At 41.2% G+C, this 25,494-nt stretch overlaps 1 protein-coding gene across 1 annotated transcript in view; it reads left to right on the top strand.

Annotated features, from left to right (window-relative positions):
* The first annotated feature begins 229 nt into the window (after window positions 1–229).
* The window catches only part of OTOA (otoancorin), a 38,338-nt gene continuing 13,073 nt past the window's right edge, over window positions 230–25,494 (top strand). Inside the window, exons 1-22 of the mRNA XM_040079048.2 lie at window positions 230–475; window positions 4,586–4,695; window positions 5,031–5,059; window positions 5,148–5,178; window positions 5,272–5,299; window positions 6,161–6,248; window positions 7,679–7,810; window positions 8,413–8,648; window positions 8,857–8,960; window positions 11,351–11,457; window positions 11,921–12,060; window positions 14,414–14,537; window positions 14,898–15,113; window positions 15,629–15,796; window positions 16,106–16,246; window positions 16,840–16,895; window positions 17,268–17,385; window positions 17,913–17,986; window positions 19,210–19,345; window positions 20,174–20,364; window positions 21,769–21,862; window positions 22,997–23,126. Of these exons, the coding sequence (XP_039934982.1) occupies window positions 426–475; window positions 4,586–4,695; window positions 5,031–5,059; window positions 5,148–5,178; window positions 5,272–5,299; window positions 6,161–6,248; window positions 7,679–7,810; window positions 8,413–8,648; window positions 8,857–8,960; window positions 11,351–11,457; window positions 11,921–12,060; window positions 14,414–14,537; window positions 14,898–15,113; window positions 15,629–15,796; window positions 16,106–16,246; window positions 16,840–16,895; window positions 17,268–17,385; window positions 17,913–17,986; window positions 19,210–19,345; window positions 20,174–20,364; window positions 21,769–21,862; window positions 22,997–23,126 (2,503 nt within the window). The 5' untranslated portion in view covers window positions 230–425. The remainder of the gene's footprint in view (window positions 476–4,585; window positions 4,696–5,030; window positions 5,060–5,147; window positions 5,179–5,271; window positions 5,300–6,160; window positions 6,249–7,678; window positions 7,811–8,412; window positions 8,649–8,856; window positions 8,961–11,350; window positions 11,458–11,920; window positions 12,061–14,413; window positions 14,538–14,897; window positions 15,114–15,628; window positions 15,797–16,105; window positions 16,247–16,839; window positions 16,896–17,267; window positions 17,386–17,912; window positions 17,987–19,209; window positions 19,346–20,173; window positions 20,365–21,768; window positions 21,863–22,996; window positions 23,127–25,494) is intronic.

Here is a 25,494-nt window from a genome sequence, read left to right on the forward strand (position 1 = left end):
ATCATTTTTGGTTGGGTTTCCTTCATGTTCTTCCCTGTCAAAGCCTCATAAATCCTCATTTCTTTTGCATTTGCCATTTTCCAGCTGAAGTGGTTACGGCAGAACTTGTCAAAACTGCACTTTAAACTGACGGCTTTAAAAACAAACCCTCTAAGCAAGTTGTTGCCTAACGTTTTCAGCTTTAAAAAGTTGCAGGTGGTTTCTTGCAAATTTTCGGAGTCAAACTGCCTGTGAGGATCAGGCTATAGGGGCTTGAGAGTTACCTAGCTTGAGACATTTTCCTTTCTTCAGGAGCACTAAATAAATGCTATTTATTTTAACATGCCTTGTTTTAAAAACTGTTTAAGTGGATAATTTCTGGCAGTTGGGATATAACTTCCCTTTAAAACAAGAGACATCATAAATAGTACAGACCTCGCAGGTGTATGTCATGCAGTGTTTGTGTTGCAAATATGAGAGAGCAGAGAAACCTCAGGTAAGTAAAGTAAGAACTGATTTCTATTGCTTTTGAAGTCTAAAAAAGTTGTCTGTTGTGGGGGGTTTTTGGTGCTTTTAACATTGGTGATTTTATGCCAGGTACAATGCTTAATATGTCATTTTAGGTTTACCTCAAACTCACTTTGCCACATGGTTAATGCCAATGTATCAGCTTTTGTTGTCAGTCGTCTTTATGGAATAGTATTCTGTAGTGTAGGGCAAGGGATTCAACTGCTGAAATTTCAATTTACTTTTCAACAGTAATTTAGACTCTCTGTTATTCTCATTTCAGGATGTGCTGTTACATTTTGGCACATAGTGCAATCAGCTTTATCTGTTGGGAAAACGGGCTTATGTATGCTCTGGAGTGAATCCATTAATTTATCTTCTGCTACCTTCATTTTGTACTCACCTAGTAGTGGGAAAATGTTTTTAAATGTGTCATGAATTTAGGTTAAGGTAGCAAATATGTAGTAAGACAAACTTCTTCAAAGGTACTTAAGTGTTTTAATCCCACATATTAAAAATCACCCAAGAGGCTGCATTTTATGTATCTCATCTTTTAGTCCTGTCACTGAGGACTGCAGTTTGTAATGGCTTTAAGAGGTTTGAAAACAGAAGGTGCAATGTAAATAATAGGGTTTTCCCTTTCTTATGATTTTCTACTTTGTTCACTCTTTAAGTATTCTTACGCTTGAGATGAGGAACTATAACATGACCAATAATGAAGAAAATCCTTCTACAAAGCCCAAATTCATGAGGGTCAAACACCTGCTTAGTCCTGTTGAATAAACAGAATAAGCCTTAGGACTGTACCTACGCCTTTATTTCTAAAGGCAGAGTTCCTTGGGAGGGGAATGAACTTCTTCCACCCTGAGAGGCATTTGTGTGCAGTCAGTGCTGCTCACACCCACATGAAACTCTTGAGTCCAGTAGTTCATTCAGTTGCCCCAAATACACTAAAATGCCATCTGAGGGAACAAGTGTTGCAATTCCAGTGTCCAAATTCATTACTCCTGGGTTTGGGAATCCTGCCTTGTCCTTCTGCTGTCCCTATCCTGGTGGGGATGACAGTGTCCATCCATGCTGCACTTCAGTGCTTTCACTAATGTGCAGCGTTTTGCCCTGGCGAGTGACTGAAATGTTCTGTTCTGTCGGGGGGGACTCGGTGTGTTGCACTGCAGGAAAACTGTGCTGTGCAAGCGCACGATTTAGCCAGAAACTGCCAAAGCAAGGTTGGAACCGCTTAATCCCTCAGGACCCCAGCCCCCTTTTGCCGAGTGGTCCCAGACGCAGTCGGTTCGCACTGTGAGGAACCCAGGGCCACCCGCCCCTGCTCGGGCTGGGGAGATGGGGGAGCAGGGCAGCACCAGCCCTGTGTTTCCCCTGCACAGCTTGTTGAGCTCTCTTCATCTGGGGACAGAAGTGTCCCCTCCTGCCTGCTCTGGGAGGGCCGAGCCCCCGGCGGAGGAGCCTTTCCCGCCCGCCCTGAGGGCCGGGCGCTGCCGGGCTGGCGCCTGAGGCTGCGGGGCGGTGCTGGGCCTGGCCCCGCTCTCGGGGTCCCTGGCTGGAGCCGCCCGGCTCCTGCAGTGCAGGGGAGGAGGCGCACACGGCAGAGGCAGGTAAAGCGCTCTGGGGTCCTGGCTCTCCCTCCCTTCTCCTGCCCGCTCTCCCTTTGCAGCCCGCGCCCCTTGCGGCTTCCCCCGCTGCATGTGGGAGCCCGGGTGCGAGGGGGAAGGTGGGCACCGGCAGTGCGAGGGCTTATCGGTAAGACCTGTGGTTGTGAGGTCAGCTTTCTGGTTATCGAGCTTCAGATAAGGCGGCGACTGCATGGGGTGGGTGATAAAATGTCTAGGATTTCTGTACAAGGAAAGGTGGCTGTTCTGGGAGTGAGAGGAGAACGCGTCTGGGAGCGTCTCATGAGCAGGGAGTTCTGCAAGGGTGACTTGTCAGAGATCTCATCACAGCATATGCAAGGAACGGTCTCCGGGGAAATGCTGGGTGGGATCTGCAGGACATCCCCACAGCGTGATTTGGGACTGTCTGGAAGTTGCTGTGAACTGCGAACCGACCTGTTTCACTCAAAAAATGAACTACTTCATCCCACAGATTGTCTTGCCAAGCAGGGCTGTTTCACAGCAAACCCTTTTGTGCACCTGCTGATTGTTCGCTCGAGTTAGGATGAAAAAGGACTTTTCCTTAGCATTTAATCTCCTTATATATGACGTTAGCATGCTTTATTTAAAACACACTCCCTGATCAAAGTGAATGAATTGGAATAAACCAATCGGGACTGATATTGGAAGCATGATTTAACCTATGTAGAGTAATCAAACCTTACTGCAAAATTATTAGGACACGGGCAGAAACAAACACAAGTAAGCTCATTGTCTAGGAAACCAGATACATCTGAATGAGAGACATTTACTGTGGTGTTCCCAAAAGAGTATCTGAAAGGGGTTTCAGTGTGTGTAAGAACAGGACAGAGGTGATAGCTTCTTGAAGTCTAATGTTTAAATTTTTCATCATCTGTCAGTTTGAGTCACTCCTGTTACAAGACTGGAGTTAAGTATTTGCAATAGACTGAAGTATTGCTGGAGGCTTGTTGAAAGATATTTTCATAAAAGAGTACCTTGGTACATGAAATTAAACAGTCCAAAAAAGGTGTCATTTATCAAATATTCAGATCTGTAACTCAAGCCGTGGCTGAGAACTTTGGAGGGGGGGGAAGAGAAACCACAGAATTCAGCAACAAAAAGAGATGCAGAAATTCAGTATCTTGCAAATAAACCTTTGAAATGAGGGAAAGGGAGACAAAACCTAAAAAAGGTTCTTTATGGTCAGACAGAGTTGGCCAATGGGACCCTCTGTGTCATTTGTTAAATCAGGGACTAATCCCAATGTAAGAAGCTGCAATCTGTGGATTAAGGCATCATCTAATATCTCAGATTAATTAGATGTTTTACCTGTGGGGGTGGTGACTCTCAGGCTGAGCAGAGGGCCAGGCTAAGGGTGCAGGGGCAGAAAATCCTCTCTGCAGTGTGGGTTGAAGCAGCTGATGGCCCTCAGAGCTGCAGAGGGGACGTGGCTGCAGAAACTCCTGTGTGAGTGAAACCCGCCCAGTCTTTGCTTCCATTCCACCCCGCTGCATTACCTGTGTGTGTATCCTCATCCTTCAAGAGCTAGACCAAAAGCAACACATTCATTTTGTTTTGGACAACTGTGAGACTCGATTTTTTTCTGGTGGCAATCAGTGGCAACCCAGTAAAAAGCTGTGGCCATCCCATTATGGCCCTTCCAGACAGTTTACCTTGCAGTGATCTTTATGCTGCATCGCACAGAGCAGCAGGGAGAGCAAGAGCTACCCAAACATCTCTTTCCACACAAACCGTGTCCGAGGTGGGGGTGAAACATCAATGGTACAAAGTGCCACGGCTTTGATCCGTCCAGGTGAAGTGACATGATCTGTTTCCCTAATGTATGACTTTCCCTCTGCTTCAGAGAAGTGCAAGGACGTTTCCTCCCTTTTTGCCAGCTGTGGGGAGCGCTCCATCCCCCTCCGTCCTGGAGCACCCTGCAGGGACGTGGGACCAGGGCCAGGCTGTCCCACCCTGGGTTCAGAGATCTGCAAAAGGAGGCTCCCAGACCAAGTCTGCAGTGATACTGCAGGCAGCTTAGCCAGCTAGGAAAAGCTTAGGGTTTGTTTGAAGCTTCTTCATAATTTCCTTTTTCATTCGATTTCTCTTCTTTTTTATCTGATTTTGAAAGGATTTGTTTTCTGTTTTAACAAAACTGCATTAAAGTCTTATTTAGGTGCAATCTAACTTGGTAAATAAATGGTGCTACAAGGAAGAAAATTAAATGAGCCACTTGTGGTAGGGAGATAAATCTGGCTGCACACGTACTCTTGGTGGACTTGTGCTTGCGTGAAGTGTATCCCTATCCTAGAAAAAGATCTAAATTAAGAACTTGGGAGCAAGCAGCTTTGGATTGTTCTGATCTCTATCTGTGCTCCATAGTGTAGGCTGTCTCTGATTTATAGCCATGAAAGTTTGGGGTGAATATTGCCTTTTGACTCTGTTTTTCCCGTTTTCCTTTTCAATCCAAGTATCTTTTTATTCTTAAAAACACCAGAAGAAATGTCCAGGCTTTTGAAGATGTGTTTCTTGTTGATATCAATGAATCATGCTGAGATTACTCGCAGTCAGAACTCTGAAGGTAAGACCAGAACTCCTGTTTGAGGGGTGTATTTTGTGGCATGGAAAAAGCTGTGTATAATGAATTAGGTGCTTTTTAGTAACTGGGACCATGGTCTCTGCTCTCTTGGCTTTGTGGAGTATGCCAGCAAAGAATTTCACCAAGACTGATTATTATTGAATAGCCTTTTCTTCCCCCACTGTTTTTCTGTAAAGAAATTTAATCAAAACTACATTAAATGTTTGCAAATAAATTATATATGTATATATAATCACTGCATACAATAAATGTGTTTTTGTGTAATGTGATTGATAATATATTAAATTAACTTCTAATAATGGGATAATCTTTTACAGATTTGCCTCCATTGTTACACAAAGCTGTGGTTAGTATTTTTATTTGATCTCTCTACTAACATTTTATATTATAATCTAAAAAATAATTTCTTACATATATTTGTAATTTTTCCTTAGGAGGAAGTAATAGCTGGGAGATATCTGAATGGTAATGTACACAATTGTTCCCACTTAAGCTTCTAAAATGAATTAAAACTCAGTATCTCACCATAACTTTTTATGTTCCATTTTTCATGTGCAGCCCTCCTAGATATACTTTATTTTCAAAGGTAATGTATTACTCTCCCCATCTTGATGTTTCAATACTATCTTGCACTTCAGATATGATCTGTTTCATTTCCACAGAAACTGGAACATTGTGGATGGAATGAAATTGGCACATATGATTAATTGATTTAGGTCTCCTGGGAGGAGTATTTCCTATTAACAGGAAAAAAACCTGTTTGTCATGAAAAAGAAAAAAAATATATAGAAGGAGGCTGAAAATAAATACTTGCTGCAGTTTTCAGAAGTTTTGATAATTAACTTTGCTCACATGGGTCCAAATGATTTCTTAAGGAAATTAGGTGCAGTTCCAACTTTCTGTCCACCTCCTTCTTTCAGTCTCACTCCATCCCCCATCCTCCAGTTCCTGGTGGCTTTTGGATTATTTGCTAATTTTTGTCCAAATCTGAAAGAGCAGTATAAGCCTCAAAGGCCATTCCACTCCTACATATTTTGAGAAAATCAGTGGCTGTGTAGGGAAGACACAGTGAAATTAATGACTCTGCTGAAGGAAGGGCAGCAGTTACTCCCTGTGCTTTCTGCAAGCGGATCAGAACAGGCATAATGGGGTGCCAGAAAGCACATGCCTTGGAGATGGTACTAATGGCAGCACCTTGGAAAATTGAGTTTATTGTGGGTGGTTGTGGAATTAGATGGAAAAAACCTAATTAATTCCATTCCCCATTGAACCATGTGTTTTCATTGCATTAAATAGATCAGCCATTACTCTGGCTAGGCAAAAAACTGAATACTTTTGTCATTATGGTATTAGCATGACTCTTTGTTTCCCTTTTTCACTCTTGTAATCTTATATTTAACTTGTTATATTATTTTACTGGCAATTTTTGTCCTGTTTTTTGTCACAGCTCTAATGTCTGGACAGCAGATCTGCTCACAAAAGCCATGGCATATTTTCATGCCCAGGAAGTAATGTTTACTCTTAGCAGCCTCCAGGTTTGTGACATTTAAGATGCATGAACACTTTTATTTGAAAAGAAATTTAAAAAACCTCAACCTATCTCTGTAGCTAAAGCTAGGTGGCCAATGATAGAGGTAATTAACACATCTACAATGTAGCATTTAAATAGGAATATTTTTTTCCCCTGAAGGTTGCGGGAATATGCAAAGCAGAAATAATAATAACAATCTTATTTGCTTTTCCTCTGATGGAAAGCAGGAATTAGGATTTTCCATGCTCATTGTTTCTGAGTTGAGTGTATATAAATGCTGTTTCCCTAAAAAATTATTGGTTTATCCCAGATTTTGACTGGCTGCAGTTCACACTGCTCCTTATGGAATGAGAGGCTCCAGAGCACCCTACAAAATGCCTCCACCTTTTAATGCTCCTCTCAATGCTGTTTTTGTAAATTATCGATGTGGAAATGATGCAGGAAGGAGTTGTTGTTCCTCCTCCTGCTGCTGAGGATGTGATGAGCTGCTTTAAGTGGAGCTGTGTCCAGCTAATCAAACCTGAGCCCCTCTTTGCCCCTACACCCCCTGAAACAGAGAAGTGTCAACTGTGCCACCCCTGAGCCTCAGGCATTCCAGAAGCTCTGCAGTGCTTGAACCCTGTCCCAGGCTCCTGTTGCTGTCACAGCTCATCCTCACCTACCTTTTCCTGCCACTGCCCCTTCTCTTTGTCAGGTTTATTGGCAGCCTGAGGCTCTCAGCAGGCTGAACCCCGAGGCATAAAGGAACTCTCTTAATATTTGGTGGTGGCAATGCAAGTTAAGCAAAGGCAGCAAAGAACAATTGCAACTCAAATTCCAAACCAATTCTGAAATAATTGTGTCAGGAAATAGAAGGGGTTTTACTCCAGTCTGCTGCTAATGAGCCTTACATTTATTTCTGTTCCAATGTTATGATTCCCCTTCAATTTTTCTAAACAAGCATGAGATTGTTAACTGGTAATGCAGCTTGATGTGAGAGAGAATATTTTTGGCTAATGACCTGGTTGAGACTTTTCCTCCCATCTAATTGTGCATTTCCTTCCCTTATTAAAGTAGTATGCACATAGTACCTGATATTATTTTTAGACCTTTTTTTAGCTCTTTAAAAGTTTCATTTTCACAGCTCTGCTGTGTGAAGCAGAAAAGCTTTATTACTCTTGTTTTATGAAGTGAGAAACTGAGGCATCTTTGTTAAAAAGCTCCCTCGAGAGCACGTGTTCATGAAGCCAAGAATAGGATTTGAAAATTACTGTCTTTCAGAATGCATTTAGATTATTTTTGTTTTCAGTTTGTGTGGAGAATAGTTATTTTGATCATTGGCAGCACAGACAATACAGAGCTAAGCACTTAGTTCTCCTTTAGCACAGATTTTCAGGGAATAAAAGTACAATAGTATGAATTTTATGTGTATTACACATATTTTTCTATACTTAGATGTCCATAAAAAGTTACCTGAAGAACCTTTTATACCAGCCCAGGCAACTCCTGTCTGAATTGCAACAGCTTGATCAGCAGCAGTTCCAAACTGCAATGAAGTACCTCTTCAACAGCAAAAAGGAGCATCTTGTAAGTGAGTTTCCACTTGTGAAAAGGGAAAGCTGCTGTCAGTGGTTTAGATAAATGGAAAGGGGCTCACAGTGCAGGCCCTGCAGTTTCTTACCTGGCTTAGACTGGATTCCAGGACTCCCTCTCCTCCTAGGTTAGACTTAGTTAATTTAACTCTTATTGTCTAAAAGCTGCTGCAAGTCCAAGTCAGTCATTTGGATTTTCACTGTCATCAGAGAGAAACTCACCTCCAGAGAAGAGTTCGGTCTCCTACACTAACACCCAGGGTAGGTAGGGCCGGTTACTCTCAGGGAGAATTTTCTTGTCAGTGGCTGTAAAGAGAGCCAAGATGGCTAAAGAAGGTGAAATTAGTAATTTTCTTAATCAGCCATTTGAAATATCTTTCTGGGTCTCATTTTGGTTTTGTAAAAAGAGCTCAAGCCGGTCTCTACCCAATGCAAGAAAGGATTTATCTGAAGTAATGCAAATAATCGGTATTTTGCAGCTGTTTTTCATGAGAGCAACATCATTTTCTTTGTAGAATGCTTTCTGTCAGGCCTCAAAATGAGCAATATATTAAATTAATCAGAGGTGTTCATTTATTAACACTTCCTTGCTTGCAGGAAATGGGAAACATTATTCTTGACTGGAGCAAAACTAGAGAGAGAATTTTTCAAAGCCCAGGAGTAAACAGGACTTTGTTCCTTGTAACACTGGATAAATGTTTCCTGGCTCTGAGTGCCCTGGACTGTGTGGACATCCTGAGCCAGGTTCTGCGTGTGTCAGCAGTGAACTATCTCCAGCCTGATGTTGTTGGGAGTCTCCCAAACCTTCTGCTGGAGGATGCTTTCAGAAACCTGTGAGCCATTTGTTTTTCAGACACAATTAATACTCTGTTGGATTTACTGATTATTTAAAGAGCTTGCTATATGGTCTCAGTCTGTTTTCCAGATACAGCTTTCTGCTTATGTGTAAGGAACGCTATTTCTAAAATCATTTGTCCATGTGTCATTAAAAAAAAGAATAGTTAACTTTCTAGTGAACTAACATGTCCATGTATCACTTAGATCATCATTATTCAAGGACCTCTATGACAGAACCTCAGCAAGCACTCAGAGAGCTCTCTATGGCTGGATGAAGCAGATTCTGCAGAAATCTTACAACATGAGTGGTATGTTACAAAGTGTTTTCCTCTTGCTTATCATGAGAGAAAAGCACTCAGCAAAAGGCCTGTCCATTGTATTGAATTGTTTCCCCAGTTCACACAGGTCTGTGTAAGAGTAGCTGGAATACCTTTGCTGCAGAGCACAGTAAATATAATGTGTTTGTTACTCATGACAAACAGCTCTCCAGAGGTGCTTGAACTTATAGAGTGGGATCATGCTATTGTTAAGGCTGGAAAAGACCTCCAGGATCATCAAGTCCAACCAATGGACTCTTCCTCTGTTCTACACAAAGTCTTTTTCTAGTACTGCAGTCTTTTCTCTCTGTACTGTTTCTAAGTCTGAAATAGGATACAGTGGCCAGGTGTTCTGCCAAGGCATGTTATTCTTTTCTGAACTTCTCTTCAGACGAGAAAAACAGCTCTGGCTCAGGATACATTATCCACTGCACTGTTTAAAACACAAAAGAAATGCAGGATGTTGTGGAAGCACATGGCACCAACTCGATCAGCAAAGGGACAAGATAAAACCAAAGTTAATTAATCCTGATTGGATGCATTTTTGCACACCTGTTTGCCTAGTTAATGTGCCTGAAACAGCTGTTCCAGAGCTGGGACAGGCAGGATGGGCTCCACAAGGGGGCTGTGCAGGGCACTGAACCATCTGAGCCGGTGCCTGGGTTTCACTGAACATCCCAGCACAGCTGTCCTGGGAGCATTGAGACCTTACAGATGTGTGTTCTTCCTTTCTCCCTAGAAATCAAATATTAAATGCCCACTTGCTTCAGTGGAGCTAAGTTTGCCTCCTGGGTCTCCTGCCATTTCAAAATATCAGAGTAAAGCAGTAAGTCGTAGAGAGGAGGTTCATGCTACTGCTGTGAGGTGATGTTAGTGCCAGTGCATTGCTGGGGAAGCAAAGATGCAGAATCTGCCTGATGCTACTCAGCAGTCCTGGGAAAATCCCTCAGCATCGTCTTGGGTTGTGTCTGAAGCGTTGGCAAACCCTCAATTTGTGGAAGATCACCCAGTCTGAGGGGGACTGGGAGTTTCTGTGCCTCTTTTTCCTCCCTGGCTGCTGCTTCACATGCCAAAAGCAGCACAGATGTGGTGAATCCACCCCCAGGGCATGGAGTGCGGGCTGATTCCCAGCTGGTTGTGGCAGTGTGAACCATCAGCCCTGGGCAGGCACACTCAGACTGGGAGTCTAAAGCTCCCTTCTGTTTATCTGCACTCCCCAAGCCACAGCAGAGTGCAGGAACAGTCCTGAGGGAGGGTAATTTATTCACTTTACACATGGGTAGCACTGGGACCACCTGGAATAGGGAGTGATTTTTGGGGATCACAGCTGCCATGGCTGGTAACTGCAAGTCTGTTCTGCTAAAGGCCACAGTCAACATCCTTAAATGGTGCTGGTTTGTCTTCAGCTCTCTTGTCATGTCTTTCAACTCCAGTGATATTCTGGGTAGTGGGAGGTAATATCACTTTAAAAAACTCAGGCCTGGCAGGTCTGCTGGGATCATCATCTTGTCTCAGTTAAGGAGCTTAGATCTGTGTTTTCAAAAAAATCACTTAATGGAGTCCTTCAGCTTCTGATAGATGCAAGCTGGTTTGTTTTTCCCCACACTGGAAACTCTTCAAAGAGCATTGGTGATTTTATTTTAACAGAGTTGTGAGTATCAGCACTGCTGAGGAATGTGTTCAGAGGTGTCACACACTGAGCCATCCAAATGACAACACCCTGGAGAAAGCAGCCTTTGTGGCTCAGGGTACCCATGGAGTCCATAAATACGTTTTTTCTCAAGGATATTTGGATCTTGATTTCATTTTCAAGCCTGGGGGGAATGTTACTAAATGAATGCCATTTTTTAACTGTTATGCAGTGTTTTGTGGTTTTGTCAGCCTATTTCCATGTAGGTATTCGAACAGTTTTTCATTTTCTCCATTATTGCTATTGCATATTGCTGAAATAAGTGGCATCATCAATAATAATATATAAGATATATAAGGTATCATGCCTTCCTGATGTTCTTAAATAATGCAATTGATTAGGAAAAGGGAATTCTAAAAACACTGCTCCATATTTAATACTTTTGGGTAAATTTTTCCTGTCCCACACTTTATCCATTCTCTGTTTCGGCAACATAAAACATTAATTGTTTTTATATGAGAAAATTTGAGACACTTGAAACACTATTTCATTTTCATTAAAAAAAAATTATGGACTCATAAAAATGTGATGGTAAAATGTAGCAAATGGAGGGAATCTGACTCTCTCTGCTAAGGATTTTTCTGATTTGCAGATTTTTAATTATTTACCAATAACAATATACTGGGTAAAAAATATTTGAAAAGTAATTACTTTCTTAACATTATAGTGAGTATTTATTTGTACAAAACAGAGTTCAATGAATCAACTTCTTGGGTCAGTGCAGAAAGCTTATGGATTTTGGGAAGATTCATGGTCCATCTCCCATTAGAAGAAATTCTGAAAATTAATCTCAATGAAGTAAGTAACAAAGTATGGTTGGATCTATTATTGCCAAGTAATGTCAGCTACAAAAAATATGAACGCAAATGCAAACCTAAATATGAAAAATAACTTTATATATTTTAATTGATTAAATATAAAGAGAAAATACAGAGGGAAAACATAAATGTATTCTTTACAAAATTCTGTATTTTTAATTTTAAAGTGCCTGTTGTTAATATGTAATTATTTATCTGTATCAGACTTCTCTGGCTTCTACTGAAAGGAACCAATGTTAGAAGACCCTCAAATTATATGCCCTTTTGGCAGAGAACCACTCCAATCACTCACTCAGCTTTGCCTTCAGAAATACTGGTTTATCCAAATCTTCTTCCTTTCCCTCTAACATGAACAGGCTGGATTAATTTCGAGTGTCAGACACACACTTTATGGGGTTCATTGTCTCACAGTGCTGATGTGTGGTTTTGTTTGTGCTGCTCAGATCAGACTGTTCATCAACTACGACAACGCAACAAAGCAGTTGGACACGGTGTATGATATCACACCAGAGCTTGCACAGGCCCTCCTGGAAAGGATTAACTCGTCAGGATTTGATATGAGGAACTCTTCAACTATCTACAGGCAAGGCTGCTTTGCTTTTTCTTTTATGGCTGTGTATGGATGGAACAACAAGCTAAGGAGAAAATGGAAATTGATAGCGTGGCACAGCTTTTTCATTCCAGCAGAAAAATCTCGGCTGAAATCCAGCCCCGTTTAACAACAGTGAAGAACTGCTACTTTATGAATTTTTGGAGGTGTGCCTAATTAGCTAATGCTTTGTCTCCTTCTCCACAGTGAGAAGATGCCTGTAGCATTCATAGGAAGTCTGCAGCAGTATCTGGGGGACCCAGGCAGAGCTCCACCACATTGTAGAGCAATAAAATAAACTGCGACAGCAGGACACGAGCTGTCTTGGCTGCTTGAATCCCAGAATGGAGGTGTTTGGTGGAAATCATGTTACAGTTAGGACTGAAGGAGAAAATCTCAACTCCTGCCAGCCAGGACTGCAAGTGGGTTTAAATTGACATGGGTGTCACCAGAGAAGCCACAAAGCGGTGTGAAGCTTGCCCTGCTGTCCTCTTTGTCCTGCAGGGTAGAGATGAGACATGCTTAAATATGTTTGAGTGTTAGGTTTGTAAGCAGGAAACTGAATTTTCAGGGCTGTCAAATCTGCACTGAACTAACTTTAATAAAAAACCAAAATAAACTGCAGCGAGCGTGAGAAAGCTCTGCACTCCACATTTACATTTACACTGTCATATCAATGGATATATTTAGTCCCCAGACAATGCTGTCTGAAATTATTTGTAGTCTCCTTGGGGGATACCTTGAAGTTTTAAACTAATGGAGAATATGCTTTATGGCTTCAGAGCTCCTGTCATTACTGCAGCGCAGCTCGCTGACTTCCATGAAGCATTGCTCATTGTCGGAGGAGTGAGCGAGAGAGGAGTTATGCCCACGCTCTAAATTTCAATGTCAGAAATCTTAAAAATTATTTTGTCACTCACAAAAGCTGCCACATTCTCACAGATGAGAGAAATGTCATGCTCCATAATCCTTAATATATTCCATTTTTACAACATACTTAGTTTATGTTATTCATTTTAACCATACTCTTGATTTAAATGCACTTTTACTTTTAAGAAGTAGTGTTATTCATTTCAGCTAATCCCAAAGGAGATGAAGAGCTTTTCGTGGCTATGCAATAATGCATCAGAATGTAATTATTTGTTATAAAAATGCTCTTATAGATGTTTCTTTGATTTGTATGTTGGTTTGATGATCTCCCATGAATTCAGATGTGCTGCTGTAGCAGTGTTTTGTTATATCACTGGCAGTTTATTGTTGAGGGACTGGAGGAACTAAAAGCCTTTCTGTGCTGCAGAATTTGACTGAGTTTGTGGTAGTGCTGCAGCATTGTCCACTGATGATTTGATTCACATCTGGACATTACCGCCCAGACTCTCTGCCTGTGCCTGTCTCACTGAACTGCAAAAAACCAGGGACCGTAGCAGGAAAGCTGGGCTTTGGCCATATCTTTGAGGTTCCTGTTCTGTGTAAATCATAAAAGCAAAGGCTGAGAGTTTACAGGGACAGAGAATTGACTCAGGCTTCTTACAAACCAGTTCATCCCCATCACCAGACACAGTGATGCACAATTCAGAGCTCTTTCTTTGCAGGGCTGCAGGTAAAGGCAGTACATAAGCACAAGGTCTAAGCCAGAAGGATACCTACAACAGGCACTTCCCCATGGTGGTGTGACTCCAGAGGTTAATGGAAATTACTTAAATAATTACAGCATGGGAACTTGTGAAGGAAAATGAGCTCAGTTCAAAACCCTGCCTTGCAGACTGCTTTGCTGGCACAAGTGGGCAGTGAGCCTCAGTGTGCTTTCTCCTAACCAGTGCTGAACTGGACAGGTCTCCTCCATCTGTGTGTTTGATGTGAAATGCAGCAGGCTTTGTTTAATCCTAAAATGAGAAAGAGGCCGTGTCGTGCCCCTGCTGCTGCTCTGAAACACAAATGGGTTGTGTTGCATGTGAAATCCAAGCAGGACTTAGGGCTCAAGACATCCAATCAAACCAGATAAGAACTCAGCAAGCCACTTCTAGAGACTTAGCAATAGCTCTCAGATTATCCTGCCGAGGGAAGTGGAGTCACTAACTGGGACAATCCAGCCATGGACAAATGGAACCAGGACAGGTAAATTCTCAAGCACAAGCAATCCAGGCAGAATTCAGCTGAATACAAAGGCCAGTGCATGTTCTCATATCCCCATTCCAGGCTGGGTTTTAAAGACTGCAGGTTGAGGCACTCATGACAAACAGAAATGACTCAAGCTGTGATCACAAGGAGATGCTACCAAGCCGTGTTTCCATTTCCCAACAGTGACACTTTTATGTCAGAAGGGAGCTAATGTATTTCTGCTCTATAGGCTGGGTTTGTTGGTTTGCTTTTATGATGACCTGGAACAGATGGATGCAGCTGTGGCCCGGGCTCTACTTCATCAAATGATTAAATGCAATCAGCTGAGAGGTTTCCAGGCCGAGGTTCATGAGGTGTGTACAACACTTGTTCTTCTTGCCTAACATAATCCTGTGAAAAGAGGAGGAGGGATGTTCTTCTTAAATAAGGAAAGAAATGAGTGAAAAATTATTGGGACTTAAGAAATAAGGGAAAATAGTTCTTGGGAATGCAAAGAATGGAAACCCATTTTGGGTGCTCATACTTTTCTCATTCTGTTTCATATTCCTGTTCCATAGTCCTTTCACAACTGTGGTTCTATTTTTGAATTTTTATGAAGTGTGTGAATATTTGCCAATGCCTATTCCAGAGATTCCAGTTAATGTTTTGGGTAGTAATGGAAATTGGTTCTTGGCAGATTTTTATTTCCAATCTGCTCCTTTTGTTTGATTTAGCTCAAATCTCAACTCCTGAACATTGCCATGCAAAACCAGACATTGAATGAAACCCTTGGATCTCTGTCAGATGCTGTGGTTGGACTAACTTCAAGTCAGCTGGAATCTCTGTCACCTGAAGCAGTGCATAATGCTGTTGCAACATTAAACCAAGTCTCTGGGTGGGCAAAGAGCCAAGTTATGATTTTATCCAGTAAATATCTCTCTTATGAAAAGGTACCTCTGATAACAGCTTTCCTACCTTCTGTTTTTAAAAGTGAAATGGCTTCTTCTCAACAATAACTGTAGATTTTGAAAAGTTTAGTACAAGAATTCTATTTAGTTAGTGGCCTGAAAAATGTGTTTAAATCAAAGAAAAGCATTCACAATTGTATATCTCAAAGTAATTCTCCAGTAAGAGAGAGAATGAATATTTGGATTTGGCAGTTGTATATATTATTTAGTCTGTGTCACTGCCCTAAGCAGAATTTGCATGATCAGAGATACCAGGCTGTATATTCAAATATACTGTCATGCAAGGAATCAGGTCCTGGTTGAAGTTTCAGAAAAAAGAACTTCTGAGAAACTTCAGGTGTTTGTTCCATGGACAGACACAGAAAATGCATTCCCAGGCAAGAAATGTATTAAGTATTTAACAAGAACAGTTTTGCTTCATTTATTGACTTTTACTTTGAAATATATCTGCCGTTCTTGAGAAAACTTCCTGTTTGCTTGTGCTGTTCTCCCTGCAGGTTTTATCATTTTATAACGTGAGCCAAATGGGCGCCTTGGTGACAGGAATTGGCACCCGGTCACTCCACAGCATCGAGCCCAGGGAGCTGGCTCAGATTATCCGCGGCACAACGTCCCAGTACTTGTCTGATTTATCTCCTGCACAGCAACAGGGCATCCTCAGGAAGGTGATTATAAACTCCAGTGTGTAGCAGGTTCTCTCTGGACAAGAGCACAGTAACCAGAACTGTAGTGCATGAATTAAACCAAGATGTGTCCTTTAGCTTAATGGTTAATGGTTCTACTGCTTTTTTTTCTGAACACCAAATGTATTTTGAAGGCTCTCTCTTGCTTATTTCCACTGTGTTTTTTAATACTGTCGTGTTTTTCTTTTATCCTCTTAAGAGAAACATTACACAGAGTAGAAAGAAGGGCAAATCCTGTAAATCTGAGCGTCAGTTCAGATATGCCGTGCATTTCTGTGTTCCTCTTTTTAGATAGCTGCATCTGGAGATTTTTCTTCATCAGTCAAAGATATACAAGGAGCTTTCTTTAAAGAAGTCTCTCTTTCTGGTTTATGGAAGCAAACTGGATTTAATTCTTCAATGCTGAAAGAAAAAGAACTAAGAAGCAGCCAGGTAAAAATTGTTATGCAGTTCCCGTTCCACTGCAATTTATTGTGATGGGAGAATTGGAAAAGTGGTGTAATATATTTATGTTCAAGGAACAAAGGTGAAAGGAAGGAACTGCCCCAGTTATATCTCAACATAAACACCAAAGGGCATTTAGAGCCCCGGCAGCACTGTGAGACAATGCTGTGGAAAAGGAAGCATTAATATGCTGAATTTAAACCCCCAGGTTTCTGCCATGTAAATTTTCTCTTTCCATGACTGTATGTTAGACATTTACATGTAAAGTCTTTGATTCTGTCCAGAGAGATGAAAGGCTGGATGAGATGATCTCCAGAGCTCACTTCAGCCCTGAGTTTTTCAGTGGTTGTGGGCTGTGACCAGGTTTAACATCATCCCATAATGCCAGTCAGTGATGGCTTGTCTTGTGAGGGAAACTTCAGCCAAACTGGATGCCAGACCTTTTGATTGCTCAAGCTGGACCACAGAAGTACCTTTAGCGTACATAAAAGAGCTCACAGTACAAAAACCTTGCAGCAGTTACTGTCTCTTACAACTGGATTAACTAAAATTACCTTTAATTATGGTGGGTTTATTTTCAGGCTTTGTATCTGTATGAATTACTGTCCAAGGAAAACCACCCTGTTGACCTTCTAAGGTATGGACTATATCTCTTTTGAAATGGGGTTTAAGACTAGTTTTTTGGTGAGAGCAACTTTGAGGTAAACAATACATGGTTATTGTGTATTACCTTATGTTTATTCATTCCTGGATACCACAGGTTAATTCACCTTCCTTATTAAAAAGGGTCTTCAAAACCAAAATCAGGATCAAAGCATTGCAGAGGTTTGGGTCTTTCAAGGCTTAGTTGATACTTTTCAAAAATTTGTTTGCATTTTTACTTTCAAGAGCCTTTTAATTACAAGAAATGGGAGAGGTGAAGAAACTGTGTCTTAGGATGGGATCATGGGGAGTAAGGACTAGATCCTGCTTAAATATTCATAAGACTGAAGTTCGCCTCTCCTATCAGCACAGGACAGCTTGTGAAAGGAGTAACTTGTCAACTTCTTGAAAGTATGGACACAGACATATTTTTAGACAATTTTAAACTCTTTGAAATGAATCTTCATCTGCTTTCTCCATATCAGGTAAAATGACAACAACAAAAAAGACTTTATGTACATAAACATGCTACCCAATATCCAAATTAGGAAAATTAGAATTTGGTTCATTCTGTTTTGTCTTTGTTTTTTTCAGGTTTTTTTTTTCAGAATCCTGTATGTCTCAACTTGTCTGTTAGCATATTTTATTTAAATCTTTTATGTGTGAATTCATCTGTTATCATACTTCATTTTGACGATTTCATTTGTCACTTACAAATTGCAAGAATTTCCTACAGCCCTTCTGACTTGTTAATTCATGAGTAATCTGTTTGGAAATACATAGACATTTCAGAAACATACAAATGTTCTCATGTTCCCAAATATAGAGTGTTTCATCTCTGATGTCTACAAAAAGAAAACTAAAAAAAAGCCAGATAAAAATGCTCTCTGAAGATAATATGCAGAGTCTTATATATGCTAATTTTTATATATGCTGCAATGAACAAGCCATATTTTTTATTCTTCTTCAAAATTGCTAGAGGTTTAAGATCCTAAATTTTTGTTGCTTTTAGGTTAATTGTTTGGCTTGGAAATTTTGGAAAGTCTCCAACACATCCATTCCTCCTTTCCTCTTACTGGCACTTCCGTGAGTTACACCTTAGTCCATCTTAACTTTTCAAATAATCTCTTCAGTCGTAGGAAAACTGAAGATTCAAATAAATGGTAATTTATCAAATGTGGTCACTCACTGTAGGCAAAATCTGTCTCAAGTGAAAGCTAGTCGTACTTTGTGTCTTTTAGTGCAGCACATTTCTGTTACAATTGTAGATTTTGCCCCCCTTGGTAGGCTTCTTTGGTTTAGGTTTGCTCATCTGTTTAAGGGTCTTTTTGAGAGCGGGTACTGCTGAAGAATATTGCTCTGTAAGGTTAGAGACATTCCAGTGTGTTTCGAGACATTTGTGTGAGTAAGCAAAACTTAGTGACAGCTTTTTACCTTAGGAAAAAAACCCTGTGTATTGATGAGAACTCCTGAATCGTAAAACTTGTTAATTCCTTCCTTTCTTTGTCTCTTTCTCACTTTCTCTTTCTGTCTCTTCCGCCCTTTCTCTCTTTCTTTCTGTGTGCCTAAGGGGATAAAAGGGACTGGGAACCCTTTTTTTTTGTGGAATATTTCATAATTGAAAAAAGTAAGTATTCAGTTTGAAAAGGCTCTACTCTATTTAACAACTATAAAACAAGAATAGTAATACTTTAATGCAAGGCTTCCTACAAACTGCAGCGCTTAGTTACTTGGCAACAACTGCATGCTGCTTGTTCAGGGCCATCAGAAGTTACTGGTGTTGTTGCCTACAGAGCCTGGCAAGGCTGGGCCTGTGCAGGTGTGGGCTGTGGCTTTATTTGTAAAGGTTGTCTGCCCCTCTGTGTGGAGAAGAGCATAATTTTGTTTAATTTGGCAGGATTTTTGGATTTTGATAAAAAGGAAACCTACTCTAAAACTACTTGTGGTCCTTAGGCTACCCACCACATCTTGATTCATCAGAGAATTATTCCTAATAAAACGGAGGAAAGGGAAAAGCTTCTGACCTGTAGACAGTCTTGTTTCATATGATGTTAAAGCATCTCAGAACACTTTCATCCACTTGCAGCTATTTATAATTCTTAGCCATTTTTTGAAGTTCAGTTCATGTCCTGATGGACTGGAAGGAGACAAATGTTGAAGTAAGGTGAGGGTTAATTGCAATTTTTTTGCCCTTTCTGGTTTCTGATTCTTGACTCTAAGTATTTCTGTCATCAGAGATTTCATGGTTATGGTTGTGGGTGTATGAAGGTTGGGTTTGCATTCTAAGACCTTTTGAATTCTTTCTGCAGTTCTGAGTACCTGGAGTATGTTACAGGCCCTTTGTGTGTCCCTTTCCTTGAACGTCTGGGGAAGACTGGGATGGACCTTTTGAACCCAAGCCATCACAAAAGGGATGCTGTCCTGCAAAAAGTACAGGAGTGCTTGGTGGGTATGGCTGAGAGGGGTCAGCAGAGGAGGAGACGCCATGGAGGAGGAGAGTCACCACCTACATGAGCTCTTCACCCATCCATCTGTATTCTTTTGGGGGGCTTATGTACTGTTTCAATTTTAGTCCTTAAGGAAACCTTTTTACAGCTTGCTTAGCGATTTTCCTTGACTCTGTGCATGTTACAAAGTGTTGTCATGAAATGTCATTGCTGGCCAGCACGGCCTGGAGCTGTTCCTCTGCCTCAGAGCAGTGCCAGTCCAAGCAGAGCTGTTGTGGCACAGGGAGCTCCACGGGAGAGGTGGTGGGACCAAGAGGATTTTTTGACTTCTGCTGTCTGGAAGCTGCAGCACTCACCAGTTTTTAGGAGAAACTAGTTCTTTGATGTAGCTGTGGCTACTCCTGTGCTTACACACAGTACCAGCTGTATAATCCCCAGTGTTTTGGCAGCTGCTTGAGAAACCCCTCAGAGCTCAGCTTTCTAAGAGCAAGAGCTTGGGGCCCCTCTGCTGCAAGGGGCCGGGCGAGGGCTGTGCTGCCAGACAGAGCTGCAGCTCTGCAGGTGATGGTGGGCACATTCTTTATGTGTGATTCAGTGTGGAATAAAGAATACTGAAAGCTCTAAGAAGTGACTATGAAATATCACCAGTTGGATTGGTAAAACAAAAAAATGTAAGGCAGTCTCAGCAGAAATTGTAGATTAAGTTGCCAGTGCAAACTGTTGTGTCTTTGTTCCTTGCAGCTTAAATTAGTTGTGATGCAGCTGAGTGATACAGGGCAAGAGCCAAAGTTAGCTCTGCCAACAGGGCAAATGATTCTTGTTTCAGAACAGCTCCATTGCTGATGAATATGATGTTGACCTCCTTGGAAATCTAATCTGCCACTTACCTCCAGCCTTCCTACATGGCAGAATGTCCCTGAAGGCAATGGCAGCAGCCCTACCTCAGTTCAAACTTTGCCAACAGCTCAGCCATGAGCAGACCACTGAAATTAAATACCAACTCCTTCAGTTATATGGGTAAGGTTTTGGATACACCACCTTGGTCATGCTGCTGGTTAGGCCGTGCAAACACCAAGCATTTGCTTTGCCCAGATGAACTGCAGTGAAAACAGCACAAAGCAGCTTCTGTCGCTGCCCAAGCTCGGATCCTGTCCACTAGAATAACATTTCTGTTCTTGTGTGTAACGTGATAACTGTGGAACAAAATACAACCCCAGGAACACCCTGCGTGACTTAAGTCCCAGAGGAAAAGGAGAGAAAGTGTAATGTTTGGTGGGGGGCAGGCAAATAGACTCACTGCCTGGCAAGAGAAAGGGGTTACAAGCAGAGAATGGTGCAGGAGCGCAAGGAATGGGAAAATGGAAGTGGGATCCTTGGTGTGCTGGTGTGAGAAGACAAGTAAAGAAGCACCTGTGGCAATAGGAGAGAGTAGAGAAGAAGCAGAGGGATGTAAAGTTTGAGCATCTGAAGCAGCAGAGTATGTGTGTGTTGGGTATCACTAAGGTCTCAGATTAGGAGGGCGAATGGAACCTCACTGGTATTAGTCATGCAAGGACCAAAGCCATCCTCTCTCTAGCAAGAATGTGCTGTTTCTGTCTTGCATTGTCCCTTGGAAGTATCTTGCATTTGAAAAGGGAGACTGGATGCACAGTTTCTAACCACCCCTTCGCCCCCAAGTTGGTCACTTGATCCACCTAATCACGTTAGATGCTGTTCAGCTTCCTGCTAGTCAGCATTTTTCTGTGATAGGATAGCTCTATTTTCCAGCAGACTCCATCCCTGCATTGATCTTGATACAAATCAGTTCTATTGAATCATGCTGCACTGTGCTAAATAAGATTTTACTTGCTTTTATATAATTTAATTTTGAAGATTTTTAAATATGGTGGAGCAAATAAAGTTGTTTGTGGGAACATGAGCTAGTAACATATTTGTTACTACCCTCTTCTATAGGCTTTGTCAGGCTGAAAATAACTTATCTAATTGCTTTATTAAGTCACCCACCAAATGGCTTGACTAACATTAGTCAGATTTGGAGGATGTTTCTACTTCTCTTTTGATAACTATTTTGCAGACCACTATTGCAATATGAACCGGCAGAAAATGGTGCATTTTCTTTCAAAGAAAGGATTATTTCTCCTTGTTCAAACACTGTAATGCTAAGAACACTTGACTATTGAGGGAGAGCTCCATCACCACCATATTTGAAGAGTTTTTCTAGTTATATTGTGAGTTCCACTAATGCCCTATGCCCAGAGAGATGAGAAAATGCAATCTGATGCTTACAACAATGAATCATCACATTGGCATAGAACTGTCTGGGTTTCCTGTATTATAAATTATCATAAAAACACTAAAGTTTTAGTATTAATTTTATTGTAACATTCTTTATTGAAATAATTTTTCAAAAAAATTTTTCAGCTCCTCAAACAACTGGACAGCAGAAACAACATTAGATGTTGGACCATTCATAGCTCTGCTGTCAAAAGAGGAATTAAATGTCCTTGCTAAAAAGGTATGCTTTTATTAAAACTTTTACATTTGTAACAGATATTTTAGAACTTGGATTTGTGAATGCCATAATGCAGTCTAAATTATCTAACCCAAATGCTGAACTAGGTAAAAAAATATTTTGTCAAGGAACCCTTTATTCATGTTTCACGTATTATTGACTCCATCAAAAGGATTTCTTCTTGAGAGTTATGTTACTGTAAACAGTTACTTGCATGTGTACAATGACAATTGTACATTGTCTCACATAGGGAAAAAAAGGGGCACTTATTGCAATGCAGACTCATTTTTAGTACTTTACACCTTGCAGTGCTCTTTACTCCATTCTCCTGCCTTCCAGCCATAAAAGTTGTGTTTCTTATCCTGTTATTAATGGGATCATACTGATCAAATTAGCATTTACTCATGTGGCCCTTTGCCCTGGGGCCAGCGTAGCACAAGTAACAGTATCTGATGGCCTCACCATTGCACTTTGTAGTTTCCTTGCCCTCTTTAGTTCATACAATCTTAATTTCTTTATGCATAAGTAAACTTATGTAATAGGAGTAAACTACACTGGAATGAGGGATTCATTCTCCAGCAGAAATATGTGAACACAGACAGCAGCTTTTCCACTGGAGATAATGCTTATAATTACCAGATAGAATAGGACTCTTCAAAGGAAAGGAAGGTGTCTAGCAGGGTGGAGGAGAGAGGTCAGAAAAGCCTAAAGAAGGCAAACAGGTCAAAGTTTTCTCATAATTTAATTGGGTCCCTATCCTCAATTCACGTACTTATCTGGCAAATTTAAGACAAGCGAACTGAAGCCTGAAATAAACTGTGGAACTCGTTTCTCCAGGAGGGGCTGGACACAGACACCAATCAGGCAGTGCTCAGGTGCTGCCAGAAGCTGAGGGGACATACAGGAGGGAGAATCACTCAGAATTTACTTTGTTCCTAATTTTTTTTTCCCTGTCAAATGTGTGCTGATGACCTTTCAGTAGCAGCCAATTACTCTTTTCTGAAACATCTGCACAATGGAACGAGACAGAACTGTTACTTACCCCTGCTTTGCTAAAGTCTGCACGAGTCCTTCTCCACAAATTGATTTATTTTAAAAGGGAGAGAAGCCTTATTTATTCTTTCTTTCCTTTTGAAGTTCCCAGATATCATTTTACAAATAGCAAAGACAATTGGACCGGTTTCTTCAGCTGAAGAGCTTCTGTCAGCTGTGTTCGAGTCAGTCTCCGGTGGCACTGGCAGCATCCCCCTGTCTCTCAGCAGAGCTGGTCAGTATTGCTCCAGGGGCCACTGCAAAGTGCTGCCATTTGGAGCTGAGATGGTGCAATTCAAACACACTTTGTCTCACTTGGTCATCAAATGCATTCTGAGAAACTGAACAATAAAAGGGAAGTATTGAGGAACTTACAGACTTTCAGCAAAAAACAGTGAGAGTCTTCATTCTGCTGCTCATCAGGGTTGTATAATGCACTAATAGCTGAAACACTTTCATTACAGGGTTGCATAATTAAGCATTTCCTGGAATCTTTCTGAGTGCGCAAAGGAAAAAGATGCATTATTTGAATTAGAGGTGTTTGTTTATTTTTTTTTTTTTAATTTTTACTTTGTAATCTAATTGAAACCCTTTGAATTAAAAACCTGTGAAGGTGACAAGCTACCACTGTGCCAAAAGATTGCACATAGATAATCCTTTGCCAGACATGAGCATATGGTGACTGATCTGTTCTTAAATCTGACAGTGGTGGCTCTGGTTTTTTTCTGTCCAAATGGACAAAGTTTGTAATCATCTAAAAGGTATTTTAATTAGCAACCAGACTAATCTATTTGAATCTCTGGTGACAAATGGATTCTTTTCTTTATATAAGATAGATACTCTCACTATATTCTATTATTTTAATACCAGTTATTCTTTCTCTTATCTGAAATTCACCCAGGCAGAATTTGTAAGCTGTGCCATCCTGTGCCATGGAAAACAATCCTGCTGTGGGGGAAGCTTTTGAAAAGCACCAATGGGAATTTAGAGCCAAACATATTCAAGGAGTTTGCTATGGTCCACCTTTGTCTTTGAAAATCTCCCCCTTGGTTCTCTGCCTAGCAGAACTGAGGTTCAAGCTCTCAGCAGGCCCTGGGCCACCATGGAAATCCATCTGCTTGTATAGCAGGAGCTCTGAATGATGACTGTGTGTCTCCGGGAATGAATTTGCCTCTTACAATGCTGTATTCATAGGCAGAGAGAGGTGGAGGGAGTTCTAAGAGTTGCGTTTTTTCATAGCCTGAAACAAAACATGGCCTCATTTGATCAGAGGAGTCATTACATAATCATCAGGCTCTAAAGCAGGACTGAGCTGGTGAAATAGCAGGGTGTTAGTTCACCTGATGCATGAAATTCACTCTTCTTTCAACAAGTAAATCAGCAGATCGTAAGCCATGTTTCTTTAGACATGGACCACAGGACTGAAGGTTCAGCAGCAGATATTTCAGTCTGCCTGTGTCCTTATGTGTTCTTTTTCAAGCTCTGGATCTACATGGATCCCAAAGACTTCTCTAATCAGCCCAGCTCATGTCCAGTGCAGTTGCAGAGCTCTCTCACCTGCACTGCAATCCCAGTGCAAACCTGCCCGTGAAGCTGATGTCTTTGTCAGAGGATACCTTGGCTCCAAGGCTATGGAGGTGCAAGAGCGTGGGGAGCATGAGCTCAGCCAGGGGGAATCTGGGAGATGAGAAGTTGAAGGATTGTTTGTGCTACTCCAGGAAATGCTTCAGCAGCCCAAACGTGGTGTTGAACTTCTGTTACCAAACGTAATCTCATTCACACTCACACAGTGGTTTCAGTAAGGAATGAAGTTTATTTACTGATTTCTGAATCACTAAAAAATTGTGTATTATGAAAATTACTCCAGAATAACATTGATGCTTTTCATGCCACCAATGCTATTTTACATTTCTCACTGACCAGTTGTGAGCTAATGTTAATAACAGTAGCTATTACCAGTTACAGAGTTCTTGCATCTCTGTCTGTATCAAGATTAAAAACAAAGGTTTTAAGGTGCTTCAGGCAAGATGGAACATGAAAAGCAAAACTTGGGAACTGTGTCTGAGGTGCTACTAGAGAGCAGTGGCGGTGCTGGAGAAGGAATTCAGGTCTCTCACCACATGCACTGAGATGTTTTTCATCAAACAATGTATAGCAAAAGGAAGAGCAAAGTACATTAGGTCAAAAATCTAATTAGTATTTCCCTCTTTAATCGCATCAGTGTATCTGGTGTGTTAAAAATTATAAACTCAATGGTTTTTTTCAAGGACATGAAGTCTTAGGTTTTCATTACTTGGGGAAGGGAGCTGCACTGTGGATGGATGGGCAGTATTTACATGAGAAAAGCTGACCTTCTGCAGCGGGGAAAAGGGAAACAATGCAGCTTCACAAGAGGGAGGTAAAGGGAGAGCAGAAGATCAGCTGGTACGGTGGAAGCTGAACAGCATTTTCATTTGCTCAACAGATTCAATCTTTTCAGTGTTCTACCCACTACTGCAGCTTCCTTTGATGCAAATAAATCCCTCCTCTGCCTCCTTTCAGAGTACAAATCTACTTTGTACATCCTCGCTTTCATTTATTTATCTGGGGGAGCTTAGCTGAGG

Source organism: Hirundo rustica, chromosome 15 (assembly GCF_015227805.2).
Source record: "Hirundo rustica isolate bHirRus1 chromosome 15, bHirRus1.pri.v3, whole genome shotgun sequence".
Lineage (NCBI taxonomy): Eukaryota > Metazoa > Chordata > Aves > Passeriformes > Hirundinidae > Hirundo > Hirundo rustica.